The sequence below is a fragment of the Camelina sativa genome, chromosome 2 (genome assembly GCF_000633955.1).
Source record: "Camelina sativa cultivar DH55 chromosome 2, Cs, whole genome shotgun sequence".
NCBI lineage: Eukaryota > Viridiplantae > Streptophyta > Magnoliopsida > Brassicales > Brassicaceae > Camelina > Camelina sativa.
The window spans coordinates 15579345-15601638 of record NC_025686.1 but is presented as its reverse complement, the minus strand read 5'-3'; the positions used below and the strand labels follow the sequence as shown (position 1 = coordinate 15601638).

The following is a 22294-nucleotide window of genomic DNA, read 5'->3' as shown; positions in this document are numbered from 1 at the left end:
CAGGAGACGACACATATCAATTACGACCAATGTGGTCCAAAAATTTGAAAGATTCATAAATTAAAAGATTATAATGTCTTAATTATATGGTAAGAATACATGTACCAGAGTATCTCGCCAATCTGACTTTCCGGAGCATGTATTACAGAACCCAGACCATCAGCTAAAGACGATATCACACCCTCCTACTTATGGCTTTTAAAATTATATATGAACACTTATTTAATAATTATGTTTTATGATATGTACATATAACATGTTATAGATATTTTTATTAACTTACTAACTTTCTTTTAATTTCAATTTACTACTTTAATTTATTTTAATTACTATAACTGAAATTAGTCTTTCAATTTTCTCGCAAATTTGCGACTGAATTGAGATTCGATCGGATTCTTTTTAACAAATGACTCGTAAACTTTGGTAGAGAATTGTGATGGAGTACCTACCACGAATTATCTTTGCATTTTGTCCTTGCAATTTTTTAATGAATTGGTGCTGACATTTTTTGCCGCTATTCCACCAAAAAGTTAGGTAGGGATATGCGACTAAGTTTTTATGATGGAAGAACTACACTTATTTTTTGTCGTTCGTAAAATTTTGAAAGGATTGCGATAGATTTTGTTTTACGACTATCAATTGTTATGGATTGAAAAACTGTAGCTATTCCTTTAATTGTTATAGGCCAGTGGCGACACTATTGCGATGTTTCCTCTATTCAACTCGTCTTGTAATGGTTACTAGCTACTAGTAAATACACAATTCCACATTCATATAGTTATCCCATCTAGCATTATTAATGGATATATTAATATAACAATTTAAAAGAAATAGGATGAAAATAGGTCCAAAACGAAATATATACATAGGGAAAATTAGAATTATGTGTGTTCTGTAAGAGAATACCCGAAGCCGAATTATTCCGAAGCTTGAATCTCACCAAATATATATACTTTCCGACCGCCAATCACCAGCTTTTGGAAGGTTCCTTCCGGCAAGGGGAGCTCCTCTTCGCCACTTAGCGAAGGAGGCTTGGGTCTCACCGGATCTAATAATTAGAAAATGTGAGTGACTAGTATGAAGATAAAGACGAGCAAAAATAATACATACATCTTGAAATATCATTTTGTTTTTTAATGACACATCCGACTTTGAGCTCTTAATCTCAAGAGTTTAAAAAGAAAATCAATAAATTTTCATATCAAGATGTGATGTGACCCATATCAAAACCTAACGTAAGAAAAGGTTTCAAATTAGCTTTAAAACATCCTCAACATCCCATTCGACCTTCTTTTGAGTTTGCAAACAGATCCATAAACCACTTGATCATATGGGTCACGTCACATACATGTACGGAAACATTTATAGGATATATCAAGCTACTCACTAGCTAGCTTTAATACTTCACAAGCTGTTGAAGTTAAGAAACTAAGTCAGTTAAGGCTTATTTTCTCTGTGGGCTTAGTAATTTAGTGGACATTGATTCGAAACTTACTTTGCTTTGCTTTTATAGAGTTGGGTCAATACCATGTGACCAGGGAACTGTAACGTCTATCACGTGGCTTATGTCCCGGTCCAGTAGTGTCCTATTTCAAAAACAAAACGGCCAAAACGTACGTGTCTCAAAGCACACCATCTCTACTCTCATCTACACATGCAACGGCTGCATGAAAACACTCTCGACACGTGGGTCACGTCTCAAGTGAACCCCACCAGCCTCTCTCACTCATCTAGCTCCTTTCATATATCTCATAGCTTTCTCGCTGCTAGTACTCCAAATTCACATTACGACTTCTCTGTGTTAATTTTCTTTTGGTTTTTTGGTTTGGAACGATCATAAAAAGAATCAATGGCGGACCAAACAAGAACACATCAGGAGATGATAAGCCTAGACAGTTCCCAAGCCCATCCGAAGGGGAGGCAGATGGTGAAAGCAGCAACCGCGGTCACAGCTGGAGGATCCCTACTTGTCCTCTCCGGCTTAACACTAGCCGGAACAGTGATCGCACTCACAGTAGCTACTCCCTTGCTCGTCATCTTTAGCCCCGTCTTGGTTCCGGCAGTAATAACCGTCACTCTCATCATCACCGGATTCCTCGCTTCCGGTGGCTTTGGCATAGCCGCCATTACCGCTTTCTCTTGGCTCTACAGGTAATCTACTACACTGGTACACAAAATGTGACCTACGTTTCAAACATAGCTTACTATGCACGCTATGTTCATTGTATGTATAAAGAATTTTAATATTGGAGAATATGGTGAATGTTTTTAGGCACATGACGGGGTCAGGATCTGACAAGATAGAGAATGCTCGGATGAAGGTGGGGAGCAGAGCGCAGGATACCAAGTTTGGGCAACACAACATTGGAGTCCACCAACAACAAGCACAACATGCTTCTTAAAATTTAAAGGATTAAAATCTAGTTCCACATTTACATTTGTCATTCATCGTTTGATCTCGTCTCTTTGTGTTTTTTGTTTTTTCCAACGTTTGTGTTGTAATGTGTGACAATAACATGCAATGTATGCTCCCTTTTTTTATTTTTAACTTTTGTTGTGTGAGAGTCAGAGTAAAATGTTTTGATCCTTATATGTTTTGTTATATAGAGTATGGTGTTATATACGTCGACTTCATCTGGTCAAATATTTTATATTAGGTAAGGTTATATGTCGTCTATTCATGATGAGACCTCTTCATATCGTGGAGGTTAATATTGGGAAATGGAAAATCCTTATAAATAAGATGATTATACAAAATTAACGCAGAACCTAAATCATTGCATCAACACTAAATTATAGCAAAAATTACTAATTATGGAGTTTGACCAAGGCTAATCAAATTGTCACAGTATATTAATAGTGAATTGTCAAAAATACTTATATATCATTACAGTTTTATACATAGCCGATTAGCCGGATAGCCCATATATACACAATTACAAATGTCATGGAGTTAGATGCCCAATCTTTGAAAGCTACATGCCATTGTTAACAGTAATATTCATTTGCTACCAAACTAGTGAAGCTTTATCAAGCATTTATATGAGCGGTTAAAATGCTTAATTCAAAACATAGCATTTTTAGTCTTCAAAATCTGTCACATCATCAACTTTCATCTTCACTTGTATATATGTTCCAAAACTTTATTTCGCACCAGAGTGATGTGTGATTGTGAATTCATATACGTGGCGAGATCTCCCAAGGTTTTTCTCTGTGTTTGGCATCTATAAAAACATAAACACAGCATAAATTTCACAAATGATCATTGTAATCTCCTTATCCGCAAAGCATAAATCTTTATTCATGAACATTTCTTCTCTATGAAAGCTATAATGAGGTTGAACTACTTCGACAAAAGATATTTGTGTTTTACAATTTCACTGGTTACACTTACAAGTCATCAACTTAGATCTCCTTCAATTGGTACAATTAATTTGTTGTGCTAACCTTATATTTTGTCTTGACTCAAAGACCCGAAAAAAGATGGAAGACTAGAACCTGTAACATACAAGATTATACATGCTGAAACGCGGAGAAGTAATAGATTACTGTTGCCTTTCGTAAATGATCTTGAGCATTAGTAAGGCAATTAAAGTACAAATGACACTTTTGTAAATGATCTTGAGCATTAGTAAGGCAATTAAAGTACAAATGACATCGAATGCTCTATTTCAGTTATCTTATTAACTTTCATAATGTTTTCATGATCATCTAGATGCTAACAACCAGCATGTCCTCCTCTTGTGTATGTTTCTTTCGCTGGATATAAAAACTGAAAAAAGAGAGCAATAAATGAAAGATTGATTCGCAAAGCGCCACAGCTTCCTCTTTTTCATTCAAGTCACAGGGGCTTGCTCTCCAAAGGAGTGAAGGCGAAATTGCCTGAGAATATGGACTCTTTATCTGTGCATTACAAAACAGAACCATATAAGACAAGGCTTGTCTATTCGAGTGCATGTGCCAGTAACAGAATGGAGGTATGCCAACTAAAGCTTCTCAGTTTACAAAAAAACAAAAATTGATTTGTATGTTGCAATTGATAAAGCACTATAAGAGAACGAGAGGCTAGTGTATGCACCTGTTAAAGATAAAGAACCGAGTTCTCTCCGGACATATCTTGCCATTGCCTGAAACATACAAGCAATGTCTCAAAAAAATTTACATATAGCCTTAACTAGTGTGTGCGTATTTGTGAGAGAGATAGAGTGGAGAAAAGCATGCCTGTGCTGCTTTTAAATCCGTGTTATCAGGTGTTGTTGTTCCATCATCAGAAAATACGTTCCTACAATCCAATTCCATCAGACGTTCTGTGAAAAATCTTTCATCTATGGCTGCCACAATATATACACTCAACCCGGACAATTTTCCAGTGTAATTTTCAGCGAGTTCAATGCATGAAGCACAACATTATTGAAGCTTTACCTCCACAGTTTGATTTGTAGTTCATTTGGTTTAGCTTCTGGAAGTAGCGCGGCGTCATAGGCAACAACATTTCCATAAAATATTCGCTCCAATTCCTTCATCCACTTGGCCAACAGCAAGTTAACCTGCAATTTCAAGAACATCAAAGACCATCTTAATTATAAGGAATCTAAAGAGAATAAGATTTATGTAGAAAACAACAGTATACGTGTAGCACGTACCCCGGCTTTAGATACCCTGAGCTCCACATCATGATTGTAGATCTCATAGACATATTGACCAAGGTCAACACCTTCCTGTCCATCTTCCTTCAAACGGCGTAGAACAAGCCACATATGAAGGACAAGCAGCGAAAATGTAATTTTAAATGTTTTCTCCAAGTTGAATACTGCAGCAAAGACAAGCACCAGATTATCTAAACAACATTCTATTTGTAAATCAAAAATTTAAACATATCTCCAGTGTCCTCTTGTGTTGGGAACCAAATAAAGTACCATCATAGATTTCTGGTTTATCAACTTGTGCAATGATCCGCTTGTAGATCACATTAGCCCCACGGATAGACATGCTCTGTTTGCTATAGAACATCATCATCTTAAGTATGAAACGACGAATCCCAACATAGTCTGGTTCATCAATTCTGAGAGGAGAGTCTTTGGGTATAGCCAACGAACATGGCTTTGACCAAAACATCTTATCCAAGTTTACCTGTCAAACATAAAACAAATACATTTCGTTAAAAAGAAGACAAACACGATATCCAAAACAAAACAGTTGAAGAAAGAGCATGATTCTAAATCACAAAACTAACAGCAAAAAGGGATGAATCCAAACCAATCCTCGTTGTAAATTCATACAAAGTGAAGTCCTAAATCAATGCAACAAACCCACAACACGGTAAAGAAAATGGAGAAGCAGAAGTAACTCTAGTTCCCCGATTCAGAGAGCAATTAGATTAAACTTAGAACCAATGGGTATCAAATTTAAGCTTTAACTTGTTGGAATCCTACAATGAGATGAACATCACTACACTACAAATAAGTAGTTGCCGATCACAGACTCTATAAGCTAGTTTCTAACTAAAAACGAGATCTTTCAAAATGGGTAGAGCAAATTTGGATCACGTACCAAAGATTTGCTGGGGAAATCCTTGTGGGGTGGAGGATCAGACGCCGTCTCCGCCGGAGCAACAGTGGCGTACCCATATCGCGAGAAAAAGGAGAGATTTTTCATCGGTTCATTTCTGGTTAAAGATCGAAGCTTTGAAGTTTGTGTAACGAGTCGACCTAATCTGGGCAACATTTTGAGAAGACCCTTGTGATTGATTTTGTACGAAGAGGAATTAGAGAAGAGATTGAATGAGAGAGAGAGAGTAAGATCGAATCGTAAAACCCTAAACGAAAAACCCTCTCTCTTCCCAACTCTGTGTGTGATTGAATTTGATGATGAGGCTCGCTACTCGTCCACGTTAGCGCTTATTCGACCAGGTATCTAACTTACGCCGTCACACGAAACGGGAAGCCTCAGTTAAAAAAAGCAAAAACAAACAAAAAGAAATTACCGAGAACAAACACATTCGGATCGATAGACTCAAAAGTCAAAACGGTAAAATGATGGTGTAATTTTTTTATTTTGGTGTATTTTGCTTTTGATAAAGTCGAAGAAATGATGGTATAGTTAGAGAGAAGGAGATGGTAATAGGATGTTAATTTACAAAAACAAAAAAATCACATGTAAAGAATTTAAGCAAACTTTATAATTGATTGATATAACATTATCATCATAAAATGATGGAGAAATATTAAAAGATGTTGTCTGGAAAAAACAAAAACTAAAAGATGTTATTCACGAAATTCACATCATTTAAAAAAAAAAAAATTCACGTCTTTTAAGTTTTAAACAAACAAAACATTACCATCATCCCTTTTATTGGAGAAGTATTTTGGACGAAAAAGTAGTAGTATTAATTAATAAATGTCTATATGATGCTTTTGTTTGTTCAAACATTTGGTTACAAATTCACAAGCAATAAGCATATGCACATATTTTGACCATATGGTAATGGCAGCCTAATGCTTTCATATCATATTGAATCTTTATACTCTTCTTAGAATATATAAGTTTTTTTAATCTAGAGAATGATTATTTCAAGATATATCCTCTTTTACTATATAAGGTTAAAACCAAATTTTAATTTTAACAAGGAAAAAGTATTGTTGTAATTTTACAAAATATGATAAAATATGTAGTAAGATATCTGGTTATGACTTATGAAGCTTCTCATATAAAAAGAACATTAGTGCTTAGTTATTGTTTACACATTCAAAAGAATTTTAGGATCAAAGAGATTACTTAGTTAAATATTCGATGCCCTTCTTATATCTCATCACTCATGAGATAGATTATATTTAATCGAAAACACTAATATTCAACAAACTAAAATTTATCGCATGTTTGTTTGTTCGTGAGAAACGGAGATTTGTTTAGCCATGTGCATATAAATCAGATTTGAAATTCATACTCAAATCCGCCTGAAATAGATAGTTCAGTTCGGATTCAAGTGGTATGCAATACCCCGATTAAATTGAATATCTTAGAATCAGATAGCTAAAGTAAAATAAGTGTTGTTTCTGTAACTCCGTATTTTTTTTTCCTAGAGAAGTTAAAATGCACCTAGTAGATTCATATCCATACCTTAAACATTTATTAATACATCGTAAAATTATTTTCCCACCTTAATTATTTTGTTTTAGTACGAAAACGTTAAATATTTATCTATATATATATATTCTAAAATTTCTAACCAACCTTAGTTATTTATATTATATTATATGAGATATCATTGTAAGAGTCTATCTAACGCATTACTAGAGGATGCTTATTCTTTACATCTTTTGTATTACTTTTTAATATATATATCTTACATTACTTTTAATCTTATTTTTATTTCTAACGCGTTACTAATATACATATTCCTTTTATATTTTATATTTAAAATTACATATATATGATAAAATTAAATTTACATCTGGTTTAGAATTGTTCCTGATTTACTACTTCATTTGGTTTAATAGTCTTTAATTTACATATGGTTTTGTAATTAATGTTTCAATTAAGTAAACCGGTCTATTTGTATTTTGTAGAAAACTCGAATCAATCAAATAACAAAATCTTCTTCAATTCTCTTCTCATTATATCATCATCAACAACTTTCCACAATGAAATCTCTCTTCTTCGAAATGATCCTTCTTCTTAAGCTCCAGCAATAAAGCAAAGCAAGTATAAACATCCAATATAACTACATGAAACAGCAGAAAGAGCTTGGCATGAAGCTTGCATTGATTCACTCTCTCTGTCAGCTCATATTAGAAATCAACATACATACGCATCAAAAAGGCAAATATGTTGACGACACCAATATTAAACAGGCACATAATAAGAAAGTACCTCATTTCAACACTAAGCAAATATCTATCATCATATATATATACATGAGGGTCGCTTCAATACAATGGGACAGCAGCAGCTTCATTGTAACAACCAAACAGAATGAGAATATCTGAATATGTCCCCTCTGAGTCTGATAGCATCTTTATTAATCACGCACTCGGAAGCTTGCAAAAATCGTTTTGAAATCGAGTAAACCAATTTTATCATCTCAACCAAAAAATGCCTGTACAAATTATTATTGTGTGTTAATGTTTCCTAGCACGAAATTTTCATGATACAAAAATCTAAAATGTGTTGATCAAAATAAAAATGTTTAGTGTCCCACCATAACAATTTAGAATAAAATCTAATAAAAAAACCAAAAAATCATTTAAAAAATAAAAAAAAAGTGTCTGTAACAAATTATCACGTGAGGGAGCAGACAGAGTTGGTAAAGATTTTTTAAGACATGGTTTATTTTTTTTACGTTATTTTCGTTTCTTTAGAGGAAAAAAAAAAAAAAATTAATTACAGTCATCTCTCACCTCAACAAAAACAAATTACACTTCTCCAAACCGAAACGCTTTATCTCTCTCTCTCTCTCTTTCTCTTTATATCTCTCTCTCAAGCTGTCATAGTCGCCTGCGTCTGTCTGTATTCTCTCGCTTGAAGATAAATTTTCACAATTAGGGTTCTTCTACCCTTTCAGCTTTTTTAACTGCTCCATCTCTATTCTTAAAATTATATCTTTCATCTTCGTCTTCGATTCGGAGATCTCTTATTAAAAACAAAATTCTTGAATCTGTTCTTCACATCTCAAGCGGCAAATTCGTTCTAGATTTGATCGACCTCCTTATCATTAGCTCAATCAATCCCCCAGCTTTGGGTTAGTTAGTCCCATAGTTTTTTTTTAAGGTCACTGTTCAAATTATCGCCTTTGATGATACTCATGTGAGAGCCTTTTTAACAGGTGATGATGGTGATTCAGGGTTTGGTATTGTTGAAATCTAGGCTCTCGTAGGCGAGAATGCCAGGCATTCCTCTCATCACTCGCGAATCCTCTTCGTATGTCTCTTTTTTCTTAAAAAAAATTTCATCTTTGAAGAAAAAAACAAATCTTTCCCCCTCTAAATAGTTTTGGTGATGATGAATCACAGTTGTTCAAGAAGCACAGAGCAGATGTGCCATGAAGACTCCCGTGTGCGTATTTCTGAAGAGGAGGAGGTTGCTGCTGAAGAGAGCCTCGCTGCCTATTGCAAGCCTGTTGAACTCTACAACATCCTTCAGCGCCGTGCTCTTAGGAATGTATGTCTCTTTCTTTCTTTCTTTCTTTCACTCTCTTTGTTACCTTTCTGTATTCTGTATAATAATTATTATTATGAGTAAAAGGATTTAGCTTTACAAGTATTTGTCTACTACTTCCCATGGAAGTCTAGTTTTTTGAGTTTACTTCACTTGTTATGCTGTCCTAATCACTTCTCTCTCTGTCTCTCGTGTAGCCCTTGTTTCTTCAGCGATGTTTGCATTATAAGATTGAGGCCAAACATAAAAGGAGGTAACTTTTTTCTTTTTTCTTTTTTCTATGCTGAATCTTCATTATTAGACTATACTTCAATAATTCATTCCGGACATGAATGCTTTCTAAGTTTTTGGGAAGAAGATTTTGAGACTTCACCCACTGGTGGATTGTAATCAATCTATTACTGCTGTGCAGAATTCAAATGACTGTGTGTCTCTCGGGGACTATAGATGCTGGGGTACAAACTCAAAAGTTGTTCCCTCTGTATATTTTGCTGGCTAGACTCGTTTCCCCTAAGCCTGTCGCTGAGGTAGGAGTTTGAACCCTCTGGCAGATATTTGGATTTATCTTTCTTATTTGTAACTTACCTTTTCATTGCTAACATTTTTCTTTTTTGAAATTCTCAAATTATAGTATTCTGCAGTATATAGGTTCAGTCGAGCATGTATCTTAACTGGTGGCCTGGGAGTTGATGGAGTTAGTCAAGCCCAAGCCAACTTTCTTCTCCCTGATATGAACAGACTTGCGTTGGAGTCTAAATCAGGATCACTCGCTATCTTGTTTATCAGCTTTGGTGATTATTATTAACTGGTGTATAATATTTACTTAAAGACATTCATATAGTATTCAGATCACATGATCAAATTATTTTCTTTCTTGTAGCTGGTGCGCAAAATTCTCAATTTGGCATTGATTCAGGCAAGATTCATTCAGGTATTTCCTTTTATTCAATGCTATTTTTATTGCACAAACTGAAACTGGTATTTTTATTATACAATGTGGTATCTATTTATGCATACCAATTCTCCATGTCATAGTATGGATCAGGGGTTCTGGGACTCCTGCTATAAGAGTTCATGAAATTCTCTTTCTTCATAAACTCTTATCATCATGAGCGTTTTTCGACTAGCAGGTAATATAGGAGGACATTGCTTATGGAGCAAAATACCTCTGCAGTCGCTCTATGCCTCGTGGCAGAAATCTCCCAACATGGACTTGGGTCAGAGAGTAGACTCAGTCTCTCTTGTTGAAATGCAGCCTTGCTTCATAAAGGTAAAGGCTATTGCGTAAATCGGCCCGTTGTGTTCTATTATTCTTTGTTCCCTTTAGTGAAATGTAGACTCCGGATTGAACTTTTTTTCATGTAATTTGAAAAAGTAAATTGGAAGTAATTGCTTTTTGTGAATCTTATTTTGGCTGTTAGTTTTCAGTCTGGATTATTAAAATGAAAAATTTCAGAAAAACTTGTCCATTGTTGCAGCTAAAGTCTATGAGTGAGGAAAAGTGTGTCTCGATTCAGGTGCCCAGCAATCCCCTCACCTCGGTAACTCTACACACTTTGCTATACTTCCATCCATTATTCTGAAAATATTGTGTAATTGTAATCTTATTATTTTTTTACTTCTTATTTGAAGAGCTCGCCGCAGCAAGTGCAAGTAACCATATCTGCAGAAGAGGTTGGGGCAACAGAAAAATCTCCTTATAGTTCATTTTCATATAATGACATCTCTTCCTCTTCATTGTTGCAAATTATCAGGTAATCTTCAGTTTAGACTACAACCCTTATTCTTCGCTTTCAGCTCTCTTGCCTCATCTTTTATAGTTCTTTCTAATTTTATAGAACCTGTTGACCTGTCTGTTATCTCCCTTAATCTATAGCTGTCAGTTTTCTTGAATCGCGACTGTCCCTCACTCCCTCCTCTAATGAAATATATATAGTTGTCAGTTTACAAGTTGTTACGTACAACATATAATGTCCATCTCGTCATGTTGATTCTAAACCTCAACATTCATTGCATAGGTTGAGAACACGGAATGTGGTTTTCAATTACAGATACTATAACAACAAATTGCAGAAGACTGAAGGTAACTTAGTATCATCCCTAACCTGTTTCGTACCTATATATATATATATATATACATATCTATTTGGTTCACTAATACATATATAAATTTGTTATGTGCAGTAACTGAAGACTTTTCTTGTCCATTCTGCTTAGTAAAATGTGCCAGTTTCAAGGTGGACTTTCATTTCCGTTCTCATTCATACCTCTCAGTCAAGGATACAGCTGTAGTAACTAGTCTTTGAAGTGATGCAATCTTTTCTTTTGTTTCCTAATCATGTTGTAGGGCCTGAGATATCACTTGCCATCAACCCATGATCTCTTCAATTTCGAGTTTTGGGTTTGTAACTTCAAAATTCAGTTAAGCTGTTTGCTCAATTATTATTTTGTGGGTGCCACTAATCTGCTCTACTTGGTTTTTAGGTAACTGAAGAATATCAGGCTGTAAATGTCTCCCTCAAGACAGAGACAATGATTTCCGAGGTTGGAGCATTTTGTTTGTTTGATCATTAGTTTCTCTGCTGTAGATCTTATAGGCTGTAACAATATCATTGTATATTAAAACTAATATCCTCCATCTATTGTTGACATTTGAGTGGTTAAAGAAGGGAACTGAAATGTTTCGTTGCTATTTGTCACACTATGATCCTTGCTATTGTCCTTAATAACGTCAAATAGAATTAAAAATCACAATAATACCGCTGTGGCTGTTAACTTTTGTGGCCAAAAGCTCGACTATAGAATAAAGTCCTTCATTGTATAGGAGTGTCAAACCTATTTGAAGTAATTGGTTCCACGTTATATTTGAGGCCTTTGTAGATTTTCCAATTTGATGATTACTCTTGGCACAGTTTTCTAATTCTATATGTCCGCAAAATAAATCTACGCAGATTAATGAGGACGATGTTGACCCGAAGCAGCAAACATTCTTTTTTTCGTAAGTTATCTGGCCTATTATGTTGCCTTCACTTTTCTTACTAGCATTTGACAGTCAGTCTTCCAGACCATAAATAATTCTTCAATATGTGACAGTTCAAAAAAATTCAGACGGAGGAGGCAAAAGAGTCAGGTACGGAGCTCAAGGCAAGGGCCTCATCTTGGACTAGGTTGCGAGGTGCTGGATAAGACTGATGGTATGTGCTTTGACTGAATTGATAGTTACTTGGTTTTGTAGTATCGGCTTCTTCTGCTATGAGAGCCTCTCTTAGTTTATAAGTTACAAGTAATTTACGTTTTTATGTGCATTCGACAACATTGGATCATTTGTCACAGGTTTTTACTTTTATTTTCAGATGCTCATTCTGCTAGAAGTGAGAAGAGCCGAATACCACCTGGAAAGCATTATGAAAGAATTGGGGGTGCTGAGTCTGGTCAAAGAGTTCCTCCGGGCACGAGTCCTGCAGACGTGCAATCATGCGGTGATCCAGATTATGTGCAGTCGATAGCTGGAAGTACAATGTTGCAGTTTGCAAAAACGAGGAAACTATCTATAGAACGGTCGGACTTGAGGAAGTATGTTTTGACTCTGCTGTCGCTCTCTCGTCGTTGATCTTCATTGAACTACATATGATTCATGCTTGAAAATTTCTGTCCATGTTTCTTTACAAATAGCTTGCTAATCCCAAATGATGTGACTTGAGTTTTTCAATTTTTTTTCTCCTCCAGCCGTAGCCTCCTTCAGAAGAGACAGTTCTTTCACTCTCATCGAGCTCAGGTGATCTATTTTTTTTTATTTAGCTCTCTTGCTTATGAAGCTTGTAGTTGATTTGGACTTTACTATGTGTACAATCGCAGCCCATGGCTCTGGAACAAGTACTTTCTGACCGAGATAGTGAAGATGAAGTTGATGATGATGTGGCAGATTTTGAAGATAGAAGGGTATGTTTTGGAATTTTATTTACAGTCTGATGTGCTCTATAAAGCCCAGTAGTTTGGTAGATATATGTTTCGTGTGAAAGTGGAAGGAATATTGAAGACTAGACATGGGCAAACGTTCTATTGGAGCAAAATTGTTATGGTAGAGAGTTGAATAGGAAATATGTGAGCAAGTCCCATGGTTCGATATGGAACAGTATAACCAAATTAATGTGCTTATATAGTATTTGTTAAAAGTCGCAGTGTTGTAGTTTGTTTTCGGTTCTAACACATTTTGTCTGATTTTCTACTAGTCAAGAGTGAATAATCATCCTTCCTTTTACTATTTGTAACTTCTTTTTCTTCAGATGCTGGATGATTTTGTTGATGTGACTAAGGATGAGAAGCAGATGATGCACATGTGGATCTCGTTTGTGAGGAAGCAGCGGCATGCTTTATCTCTTTTCAGTACATGTGATGTTGAGTTAACATTATACAAATTTAGAGTCACATGTGTGATGGTTTGTGGATGTTCCTGTACGAGTTCTACTGGTAAAAAAAAAGTGAACGATTAGATAACATCAGTTTCCATGTTCACTAACTCGTTATAAGCATTAGCTTGACACTGGTTTTGGATCCTTTGCAGAGTATTGGCAGATGGTCACATTCCATGGGCATGTGAGGCATTCTCAAGATTACATGGACCCATCATGGTTCGAACACCGCACTTGATTTGGTAACTTGACTCTCATTTACTCCATTGTTTTTTTTCAAGTGTTTCCAGAGAAAGTTGTTTTTGTTGATAAAGGTGACTTTTTTTTGTGTGTGTAGGTGCTGGAGAGTGTTTATGGTGAAACTGTGGAACCATGGCCTTCTTGACGCCCGAACCATGAACAACTGTAATACCTTTCTCGAACAGCTCCAAATTGAAAACCCAAGAAACCATTAATTTAAGTAGAAAAGCAAAGAAAGAAGGGAGAGAAAAGAAGAGTTTTGGGGGCCTTATTTAACTACTTTTGGTGTTGAGGAGCATATTTTATGCATGACTTGTCCTCTCTTTTTTATAAATGTGTACATTGGCTCATCTTTGACCTTTGTTCTTCGACTAATGCTGCTGCTTATACAGGTTCCTTATTCATTTAGGATTTCTATTGGTTCATATGAATCATGAAGTTACAACATTGAAAACAGGATCAAAACAATTTCATTTAAATGAAATCAAATCATTAATTAGTTGAATTAATTCTCTACAATGTATAAATATAGGAGCCATAGGAATGATGGGGGATTTTTTTCAATCATTGGGGAATACAAAAACACTTTGCTCTGATACATTTTATACAAATTTGCCTAGAATAACACTTTAGAGCTGTTCGAGAAAGAATTGTAAACTTTGAGGAGGGGGAGAGAGAGAGAGAGAGACCTTGGTTTGGTAATTAGATATGTGATGGTTGATACGATCGATTTCATTAGAACGATGCTCTACTAAAGCGACAAGGACTTCTTCTTGCTCTTCTCTGCAAGACACATTAGCTTCTTCTTCTTCTTCTTCTTCTTCTTCTTCTATGAGTTTGGGTTTCTTATTAGCGTTCACGGGAAGCTCGCTCATTTTCTGATTTCCAAAACTCGTTGGGTGGGATTGGTTCTTGTGCCAAAGACAAAATGGGATCTGATCGTCTCTGTCTGATTTCAGCAGAAATGTGCTTTTTGTTTAGAGACTCTCACGTGGAGATTGAAAGAACACTATATTTAGAAAGAAAATAAAAAATAAAAAAAGGTATGAAAAAGTTTTAGATATGAAAATAAAGTAAAATAAAATAGCCTAATTATAGAGTGAACGGAGGATTAAATAACACATGAGTCATAAACCGCCGGCAGAATTCTCCCGGAGAATTACCCGAAAATCATCGTTTGCTGCGATTAGTAATACTAGAAAATGCTACAAAATTAAATTAAGCTAATGCATTTATTTATGTGTTATATTGCATGAACGATACAGGGATGATTAGATTCTCTTCTCGTAATACAGCTTTTGTTTGATCCTGCAGTTGGTATCAGTTGATTTTTTTTCTCTAATTTAGCTTTTTATTTTCCTTTTATATCAATTAATTTTCTTTGTAACACAAATATATAGAATTGCAAGAAAAAAATTCTTTAGATTTATATATTAAATTGATACAAAACGAATAGTTTTTATTTTTTTTTATTTAGACATAAAGAATAATACTAATATCACTTCTCACATTTCTTGGTACACTTGTTTGAGCATGATTCCACACAAGCTGATACTCTTTTCACATCTGTTCATAACACACAAACACCAACCAAAACCATTAAACATTATGTCAATTAAAATACATAATATCAAAATCTCAACTACATCTATGGTTATCCATTTGAAGAATAAGAAAAATAAAGGGAAAATACTTACTCAGATTTTGGAGGGAAGAATGAGAAACACAATGAGATGCACAACCGAGTTTGCAGAAATATTCAGAACCATGAACTTTTTTGGAAGAAAGAGATGGTGGTAGAAGACATGTTTTCACACACTTAAATGGACATTTCAAAAACGCTGGAAACTTTGACCCAGCTTTACATTCCTTAAGACAAATCGGATAACATCACTCAAATGGGACAGCCTCTGTTTGAGTCAAAAGGTTCCCTATCATCATGACTACTGTTACAACAACCAACATTGCCACTCTTTTGCCCTCCATTTCTTTTCTCTCTTAGCTAGATGATACAACTTTTTTTCTTTTTTTCCTAAATAATGAAAGTGTTGTTTTGTAAGTTGTGAATGTTGTTTGTGTTAACATGGTCTGTTTATATAGTGAACTAGTGGTTGTGTAATTATGTGTATTAGTACAATCATTTCCTTATTGAACCAAAAAATTAGGTCGTAATCTCTGATTTGTGATAACAACATATAGTAGGAAATCATATTTACATTAATTACTTTCGTTTAGGATTCTGAGATCTCTATAAAATTGATAATGATGATCTGAATATACATGTTTATATTGGACACAATAAGAAAAATTATTTATAGATTGTTTTGTTTAGGATTTGGAGATCTTTATCTAATTAATTAGGGAATTGATAATGATGATCGAATATATATGTTAACATATACTAGTATGTTTATGTATGTACAGTACGCATACTTGTTACTTGTAGCGGGGAAAGGCGATCAGCTGACCATGTTCCAATACGTTTTAATGCACCGAAATCATTGTAATAAAAGTGGCAGGTAAATCTGTTAGTGTTATCACCCCTTACCCAAGGTATGATTCTTCCCTTATACGCATGTCAGTGATTTTTTTGTTTTCCTTTGCTAAGAGAGTATATATATATCATTAATAAAAATTAGGTGTTAATTACATATTGGAAGACCTAATAAGAAATTGCTAGTGACTTTTACCTTTCTTACATCTTCAATATGTTTTGAATTTAGTCTTCTATTTTTTGTTCTTTTATAAATCACGGCAAAGTAATGGAATAACCTCTTGATTTAAAAACCTTTAAATTTCTGTGGGTTTTCTTATTTTCTTTACCTAATCATTGAAAGTATTTGTTGTTCTATTAAATGTATGATAGCTTTATTTTTCCACTATTTCTAGTCGTTTTACAAATATTTACACAAATTATATGTTATTATAAAAATATCTAATTTTATATTTATGTAATATTTATTCATATTTTACTTTGAAATTTCTAATTTCGTTTATATTATTGTTTAAACTGTAAATTATTGTTTTTAATAATCATAAAAATGAATAATTTTATTGATGCATTAACTTTAGTTTTTATGTTTCTTTAATGATGTGAATTAATTTGTTAAAATAAAAAATAAGAAGTGATGAGGTGGAGGAAGGAGAAGAGAAAAAACCAACTTTATATAGGGGAAAATGCCAAAAAAAAACCCGATATTATTTTTATTTGGACGTTTAATACCCAATGGTTTTGGATTGGAATAAAAATATACCAAATAATAAAAACGTGTCATTCAAAACTCAAAATAATAAATATTGTTATTTTCATACCCACGATTTTTCAACAAAATCAAAATTCCAATTTTAACCCGGTTATCTAATTAATTATTAATTTTTAATATAAAAATTATCGGTTTTGTATTAACCATGTCATACCAAAAATTCATTTTGTATTAACCATGTCATACCAAAAATTCACTTTGGTTATCTCTCTTCTTCCTCTTCCTCTCTCTAATCGTCGTTGCTCGATAATACCCAAAAACCAGGATTGATCAATCGGCGATGGAAGCTTGTTCTTGGGGTTTTAATCTCAACTAATTCTGCTCTGATACCATATTAGTTGAGTGGAACGAACAGAATCATTTCCATTCTTATCTTCATCCTCTCTTCTCCACCATCTTCATCGATTCTGTTCGTTCCACTAAATATCTTCCCCAACCAACCCATCTTCATTCTGAAATAGGCGGTACACCGGAGACACAATCCCCACCTATTAGATCCGACGCTAACAAAGACGATTCCTTTGCAGTTACGACCTCAACATCAAACCTTTGACCGGAGTTAGCGAATCCCGCCGCAAGCCGTAGTATCTAATCGTCATCTTCTAGTCTCTCTCTTTAGATTTGGATTTTTCTATTGCTGGGAATGTATCTAATCGTCAATGATCATTTTAGCTTCTGCACGGAAGACAATCTGTACAATATCATAATCGTGTGTTGTTCATGTGTGAAAAATCAATTTAATCAGGCCATGAATTATTGCAATTATTTTGTGGCTTTCATGTTTAATGTGCTTGATCATTGCATTGAATAGCCATGTGTACAAAATAAGAGGTGAGGAAGATTGGAGAGCTTCTCTTGTATCCGATTTGATTGTTTCATTTGAGTTAGTCCTCATCTATGTTTTTTTTTTTAACTTTTGGTTGGTGATCGAAGAGTCCAGGACTATTAGAGAGAGGAAGAGGAGGAAGAGAGATAACCGGGGTGAATTTTTGGTATGACATGGTTAACAGAAAACTGAAATTTTTTATATTTAAAATGAATAATTAATTAGATAACCAAGTTAAAATTAGAATTTTGATTTTGTTGAAAAATCGTGGGTGTGAAAATAACAACACTTATTATTTTAGGTTTTAAATAATACGTTTTTATTATTTGGTGTATTTTTATTCCAATCTAAAATCATTGGGTATTAAACGTCTAAATAAAAATAACTTTGGGTTTTTTTTGGCATTTTTCCCCTTTATATAGATAGATTAATATTTTTTTTTTGGCTCAACATCAACTTTCCATTAACCAAAGTATTACAACCAAATCAAAGGCACATTACATTCACTTCTAAAGACTTGGACCAAAACAAATGCAATGGTTGATCAAGTACAACTCTGGAACACTAGGCGGATCCAACGCTACCTAATCGAGAACCATTGCATTTTTTAACCACGGTGAGATAGATAACACACCACAACTCGGTGTGAAATCATCTCTTAAACCACCTAAATTAACCTAATGACACGAAAACAAATACTAACACAGAGAAAGCCAAAAAACTACTACTGAAAACGATCAAATCCCAGCTATGAGAACCTCTAGATCGACATCTAGAACTTGTCCCAATAGCTTCAACACCCAAAGACGCATCATCAGAAGAGCTTGGTCTCTCCGGCTTTCACTGTTCCGGTCCTAAACCTAAAAACAGACAATACATCCGACTGAACCGACCAAGAGTCGTGAGGCAAAACTGACGAAATAGCTGCTTCTCCGAACTAACCAAATAACAACCAGAATGCTAATCTTCTAAAGATTAAAAATTGAGAACACAGAATAACATATCATCACCTCACAGTGCAAGAACGAGGAGCTACATCACTTCCGTCGTTTTACAAGGCACACTCCTTGGCCGGACTTAAACCAAAAACAAACCGCTCCTTGCTGCAAGACACTGTCGTGGCTGGAATAGGAGGTAGGATCTGAATAAGAACCCAAACCCGACCGCAAAAGCTCATCGAAGAGAAGCTTCATCTCTCATTGCTCACCGAAGCCAACAAACCGCCAGAGACAAAACTGCCGGAACCAGCAAGCGAAGTCGCCAACCCAGATTCGCCAGATCTGGCCATAGATTCGATGCTGTCCTCCAACATCGCACCAGAGTCTTCACCAGTAACCACCACCACAGAAACTTCGCTTCACTCGCCGGGAAATCACCGCAACCACCACCATCGAGAGGCACCCAACCGCCGGCGAAAGAAAGACAAGGAGCGGGAGAAGACAACAAAGGAACTACAAAAGAACTAAAGAACGTAGCCCTCTCCAGCGCCGGAAGGGCAACCAGAGAGGCGGAACGAAGCCGGCGAATTTCCCTCTCTCTCTCTTTCTCTCTCTAGCGGCTAGGGTTTTCTTGGTCTGTCTTATTCGTTGTGGGAACCCAAAACCGTATATAGATAGATTAATCTATATCTTGACAATTAATACAAAAATTGATAAATAGCTTTAACGAACAAAAAAGAAATAATGTCACTTTATATCAAAAAAAAAAAGAATGTCACAATTATAATTATTCAGTTATAAGAATAAATAGTATTTATTAAAATTAATAATCACAAAGAGAATTTTAAATTTAATAATAGAATACTATATTAGAGGATGCTTTTTTCATGTAAAAATTTAGCGTTGTGGTTGGACATTAAGACCCTGAATGGAAGCATATAATTTGCGGAATTGACAAAAAAAGTTATGAATAACGCACATAGTCACCATTCATCATTATTATTATGAATTTGTTGTTTTGCAAAATAAACAAAAGAAATAGATGGGTGCATTTTTTGGAAAGAGAAAATGCCTTGGACCGCTATACAAATACAAAGAGGTTATTTACCAGCGGTCGGAAGAAAACGCAAAGGATTATACTATATTTATATATTTTATTTTTATTATTATTAAAAATAATATATATCTGTTATTTTTCTCCAACATATATACATCTACCTAAGCTATCTATTCTCCTCTCTTTCTTCTTATATCATTGTTATACTAGAAGATATCCCGTGCTTAAAGCATGGATCAACATTTTTTAAAAAATTTATATTATAATAATAAAAATTATTGTTATATTTCTTTAGAAAAATTATTTTGTTTGAGATAATATTTATTTTTAATTGTTCTATAAATCTATATATGTCTTTTTTAATATTCATTATTTTAAAATATTATAGTATTTTCTTTTGATGTATATTACAGTTTTATATTGTTTGTTTGTTGTATTTACATCAATATTTGTGAAATATGAAGTAGTAACTTTAATATTATAATTGTGAGAAAATAAATTTATTAATTTATCAACTATATAAATTTAGTTTTACCACCCGCCAATGTGGAAATTAAAACAAACATTTTTTACAGATTAAGTAATATATATATCTTTTACATTAAAGAAAAGAGCAATATATCTTCGATTTAAAAAGACCAAATCACAAAATATACAGAAAAATTTCTGCATATTTATTAAGGGAAATTACCTAGAATATTACATAAAAGTAGGTTTATTACTAGACTAACACGTTGAGATTTCTGTTTTACTAGAATAACACATAAAAGTTTGCAAATTACTTCTATATCTGAATTGTGTGTTTTATTACGATTTATGCCATTTATAATTAAATTTGTTCTAAAAAAAAAACTTGAGATCTTATGCTCTTGCTCTTGTTTCCCTGTTTTTGTTTCTTTTTGAATCGATGTTTGTTTGATTTTTTGTCAAATCCTCCTTTACTCTGATAAATTCCCGGATGCAAGAAAAGAAGCTTCACTTCTCCACCAAATAAAGTTTCAATTTTTTTTCTTTTAGGGTTTCCTCTCTCTCTTTTCTTTGGGAGATGTCAATCAGAGGAGAGATTTCAACCTTAAAGGTTTCAATTTTTTTTTTTCAGTCTTTCACTTTCTTCGCCGACGTTTCTCTTTTGACCGGAGGAGTGTGACTATATCTTCTCTTCTGTTCTGTTCTTGATTTACAGGTTTTTACCTTCTTTCTTTCTTGTGCACACTTTTCGTTTCTATCTCAGTTCGTAACAGTTCAAGATTTATCGATTAAGATTTCTGAAAGTATTGGTTTTTAAAATAGTGATTTAGACAAAGTTTGAATCTTTGTTATGATTACGTATTGGGTTTGATCAGTCTTTGTTTCGTTTGATGAATTAAAACCCTTAATTGCAATTTTCACAGGAAGCAAAAAGCTAAAAAATATGGACTTTGATGATGAACCCAAGCCAAAGGAGGTTGCTAAAACCCGTAGATTCGCACCTGGCCGTGCTGGGAAGACTAAACCGAAACCTAAACCGGAACCCCCTGCAGCTAAACCGGAGCAGCCGGCATCGTCACAAACTGAGTCTGTGAGCAAGAATGAGCAGCCGACGTCGTCAAACCGTCTATTGATGCTAATAACCTCGTAAGCTCTGTGGTAAGTGAAGTCAAATCAAAAACAAGCATTGGAGACAGTGATTTGTCTGATGCTGATGTACTAGAAGCAATTGACAGAGGTGGCAAAGATGCCTATGCGTTTTGCAACAAACCAGCTACTTATTGGGTATGTTATACGTAGCATAGTTTGAAGGTTTCTCTAAGTTTCGTATGTTGTGGTCTTACATAATATCTTCAAAAGATAAGACCATATCATCTTCCGCCATTAGCTTTTTTTGTCAAAGGTAATCTCAGTAGATTAGATATTTACCATCCACAGTTGATTGTCATTTTGAAGTTTGTAAATCTTGGAATGTTAGACTTGAACTAAGAAATGTGTAATACTCGATTTATGTGTCTTTGCGAAGTCGAAGAATGGAAAATGATGCACATATATCTTTTGTGCCTAGATGATACGATAATTTTCCATACTGTCTGCAACTCACTTCCATTGATTTTCTGCAGGCTTTGGATCCAATTGATGGCACAAGGGGGTTTCTTAAAGGAGATGAAGCTTTATATGTGGTATCTCTCATATGACATACCTCTGTGCTTTTCATTTCCTTTCAGAGTCTTAAAAAAGTTCCGTGTGAGAGTTACAAAAACCATCTTTTGGGATTGATAATTTGATATATCCTCAAAAAACTTTCTTGCTTAGCTTTACTTACTTTCTTTTTGCAAAAGCACGGCTGAGCAATGAACAAGATATATATTTCTCTTATGCATATATATGAGTTGGATATGAGGTTTCATGTTGTTTTGTTCTGTTTCTGATATCTCTTC

At 34.4% G+C, this 22294-nt stretch overlaps 3 protein-coding genes and 1 pseudogene across 3 annotated transcripts; 2 read left to right on the top strand and 2 right to left on the bottom strand.

Annotated features, from left to right (window-relative positions):
* On the top strand, window positions 1753-2629 carry LOC104725757 (oleosin 14.9 kDa-like). Its single transcript, XM_010444474.2, has 2 exons — window positions 1753-2151; window positions 2273-2629. The coding sequence occupies exons 1-2, from the start codon at window positions 1850-1852 to the stop codon at window positions 2400-2402; spliced, it is 432 nt and encodes a 143-aa protein (XP_010442776.1). The 5' UTR covers window positions 1753-1849; the 3' UTR covers window positions 2403-2629.
* Window positions 3641-5889, bottom strand: LOC104725747 (ubiquinol-cytochrome-c reductase complex assembly factor 1). Its single transcript, XM_010444463.2, has 7 exons — window positions 5551-5889; window positions 4917-5130; window positions 4644-4810; window positions 4423-4547; window positions 4222-4282; window positions 4079-4127; window positions 3641-3903 (listed from the first exon to the last, which is right to left on the bottom strand). Exons 1-7 carry the CDS (start codon window positions 5722-5724, stop codon window positions 3842-3844), a joined length of 852 nt encoding a protein of 283 aa, XP_010442765.1. The 5' UTR covers window positions 5725-5889; the 3' UTR covers window positions 3641-3841.
* On the top strand, window positions 8444-14249 carry LOC104725738 (polycomb group protein EMBRYONIC FLOWER 2-like). Its single transcript, XM_010444451.2, has 22 exons — window positions 8444-8737; window positions 8822-8916; window positions 9009-9156; window positions 9351-9406; window positions 9566-9680; window positions 9785-9944; window positions 10034-10084; window positions 10284-10423; window positions 10632-10694; window positions 10786-10907; window positions 11172-11236; window positions 11338-11390; window positions 11501-11554; window positions 11638-11697; window positions 12105-12151; window positions 12247-12347; window positions 12507-12726; window positions 12880-12928; window positions 13009-13092; window positions 13437-13516; window positions 13715-13804; window positions 13900-14249. The coding sequence occupies exons 2-22, from the start codon at window positions 8879-8881 to the stop codon at window positions 14015-14017; spliced, it is 1914 nt and encodes a 637-aa protein (XP_010442753.1). The 5' UTR covers window positions 8444-8737; window positions 8822-8878; the 3' UTR covers window positions 14018-14249.
* On the bottom strand, window positions 15217-15767 carry LOC104725727 (annotated as a pseudogene).

Bases quoted from the DNA above. Each gene is read 5' to 3' on its own strand.
- LOC104725757 (XM_010444474.2), top strand. From the start codon at position 1,850: ATGGCGGACCAAACAAGAACACATCAGGAGATGATAAGCCTAGACAGT. The intron at 2,152-2,272 runs GTAATCTACTAC...GAATGTTTTTAG, and splicing joins GCTTTCTCTTGGCTCTACAG to GCACATGACGGGGTCAGGAT.
- LOC104725747 (XM_010444463.2), bottom strand. From the start codon at position 5,724: ATGTTGCCCAGATTAGGTCGACTCGTTACACAAACTTCAAAGCTTCGA. The intron at 4,811-4,916 runs GTACTTTATTTG...TCTTTGCTGCAG, and splicing joins TAAACCAGAAATCTATGATG to TATTCAACTTGGAGAAAACA. The intron at 4,548-4,643 runs GTACGTGCTACA...TTGAAATTGCAG, and splicing joins TCAGGGTATCTAAAGCCGGG to GTTAACTTGCTGTTGGCCAA.
- LOC104725738 (XM_010444451.2), top strand. From the start codon at position 8,879: ATGCCAGGCATTCCTCTCATCACTCGCGAATCCTCTTC. The intron at 11,698-12,104 runs GTTGGAGCATTT...AAATCTACGCAG, and splicing joins CAGAGACAATGATTTCCGAG to ATTAATGAGGACGATGTTGA. The intron at 13,517-13,714 runs GCATGCTTTATC...GATCCTTTGCAG, and splicing joins TCGTTTGTGAGGAAGCAGCG to AGTATTGGCAGATGGTCACA.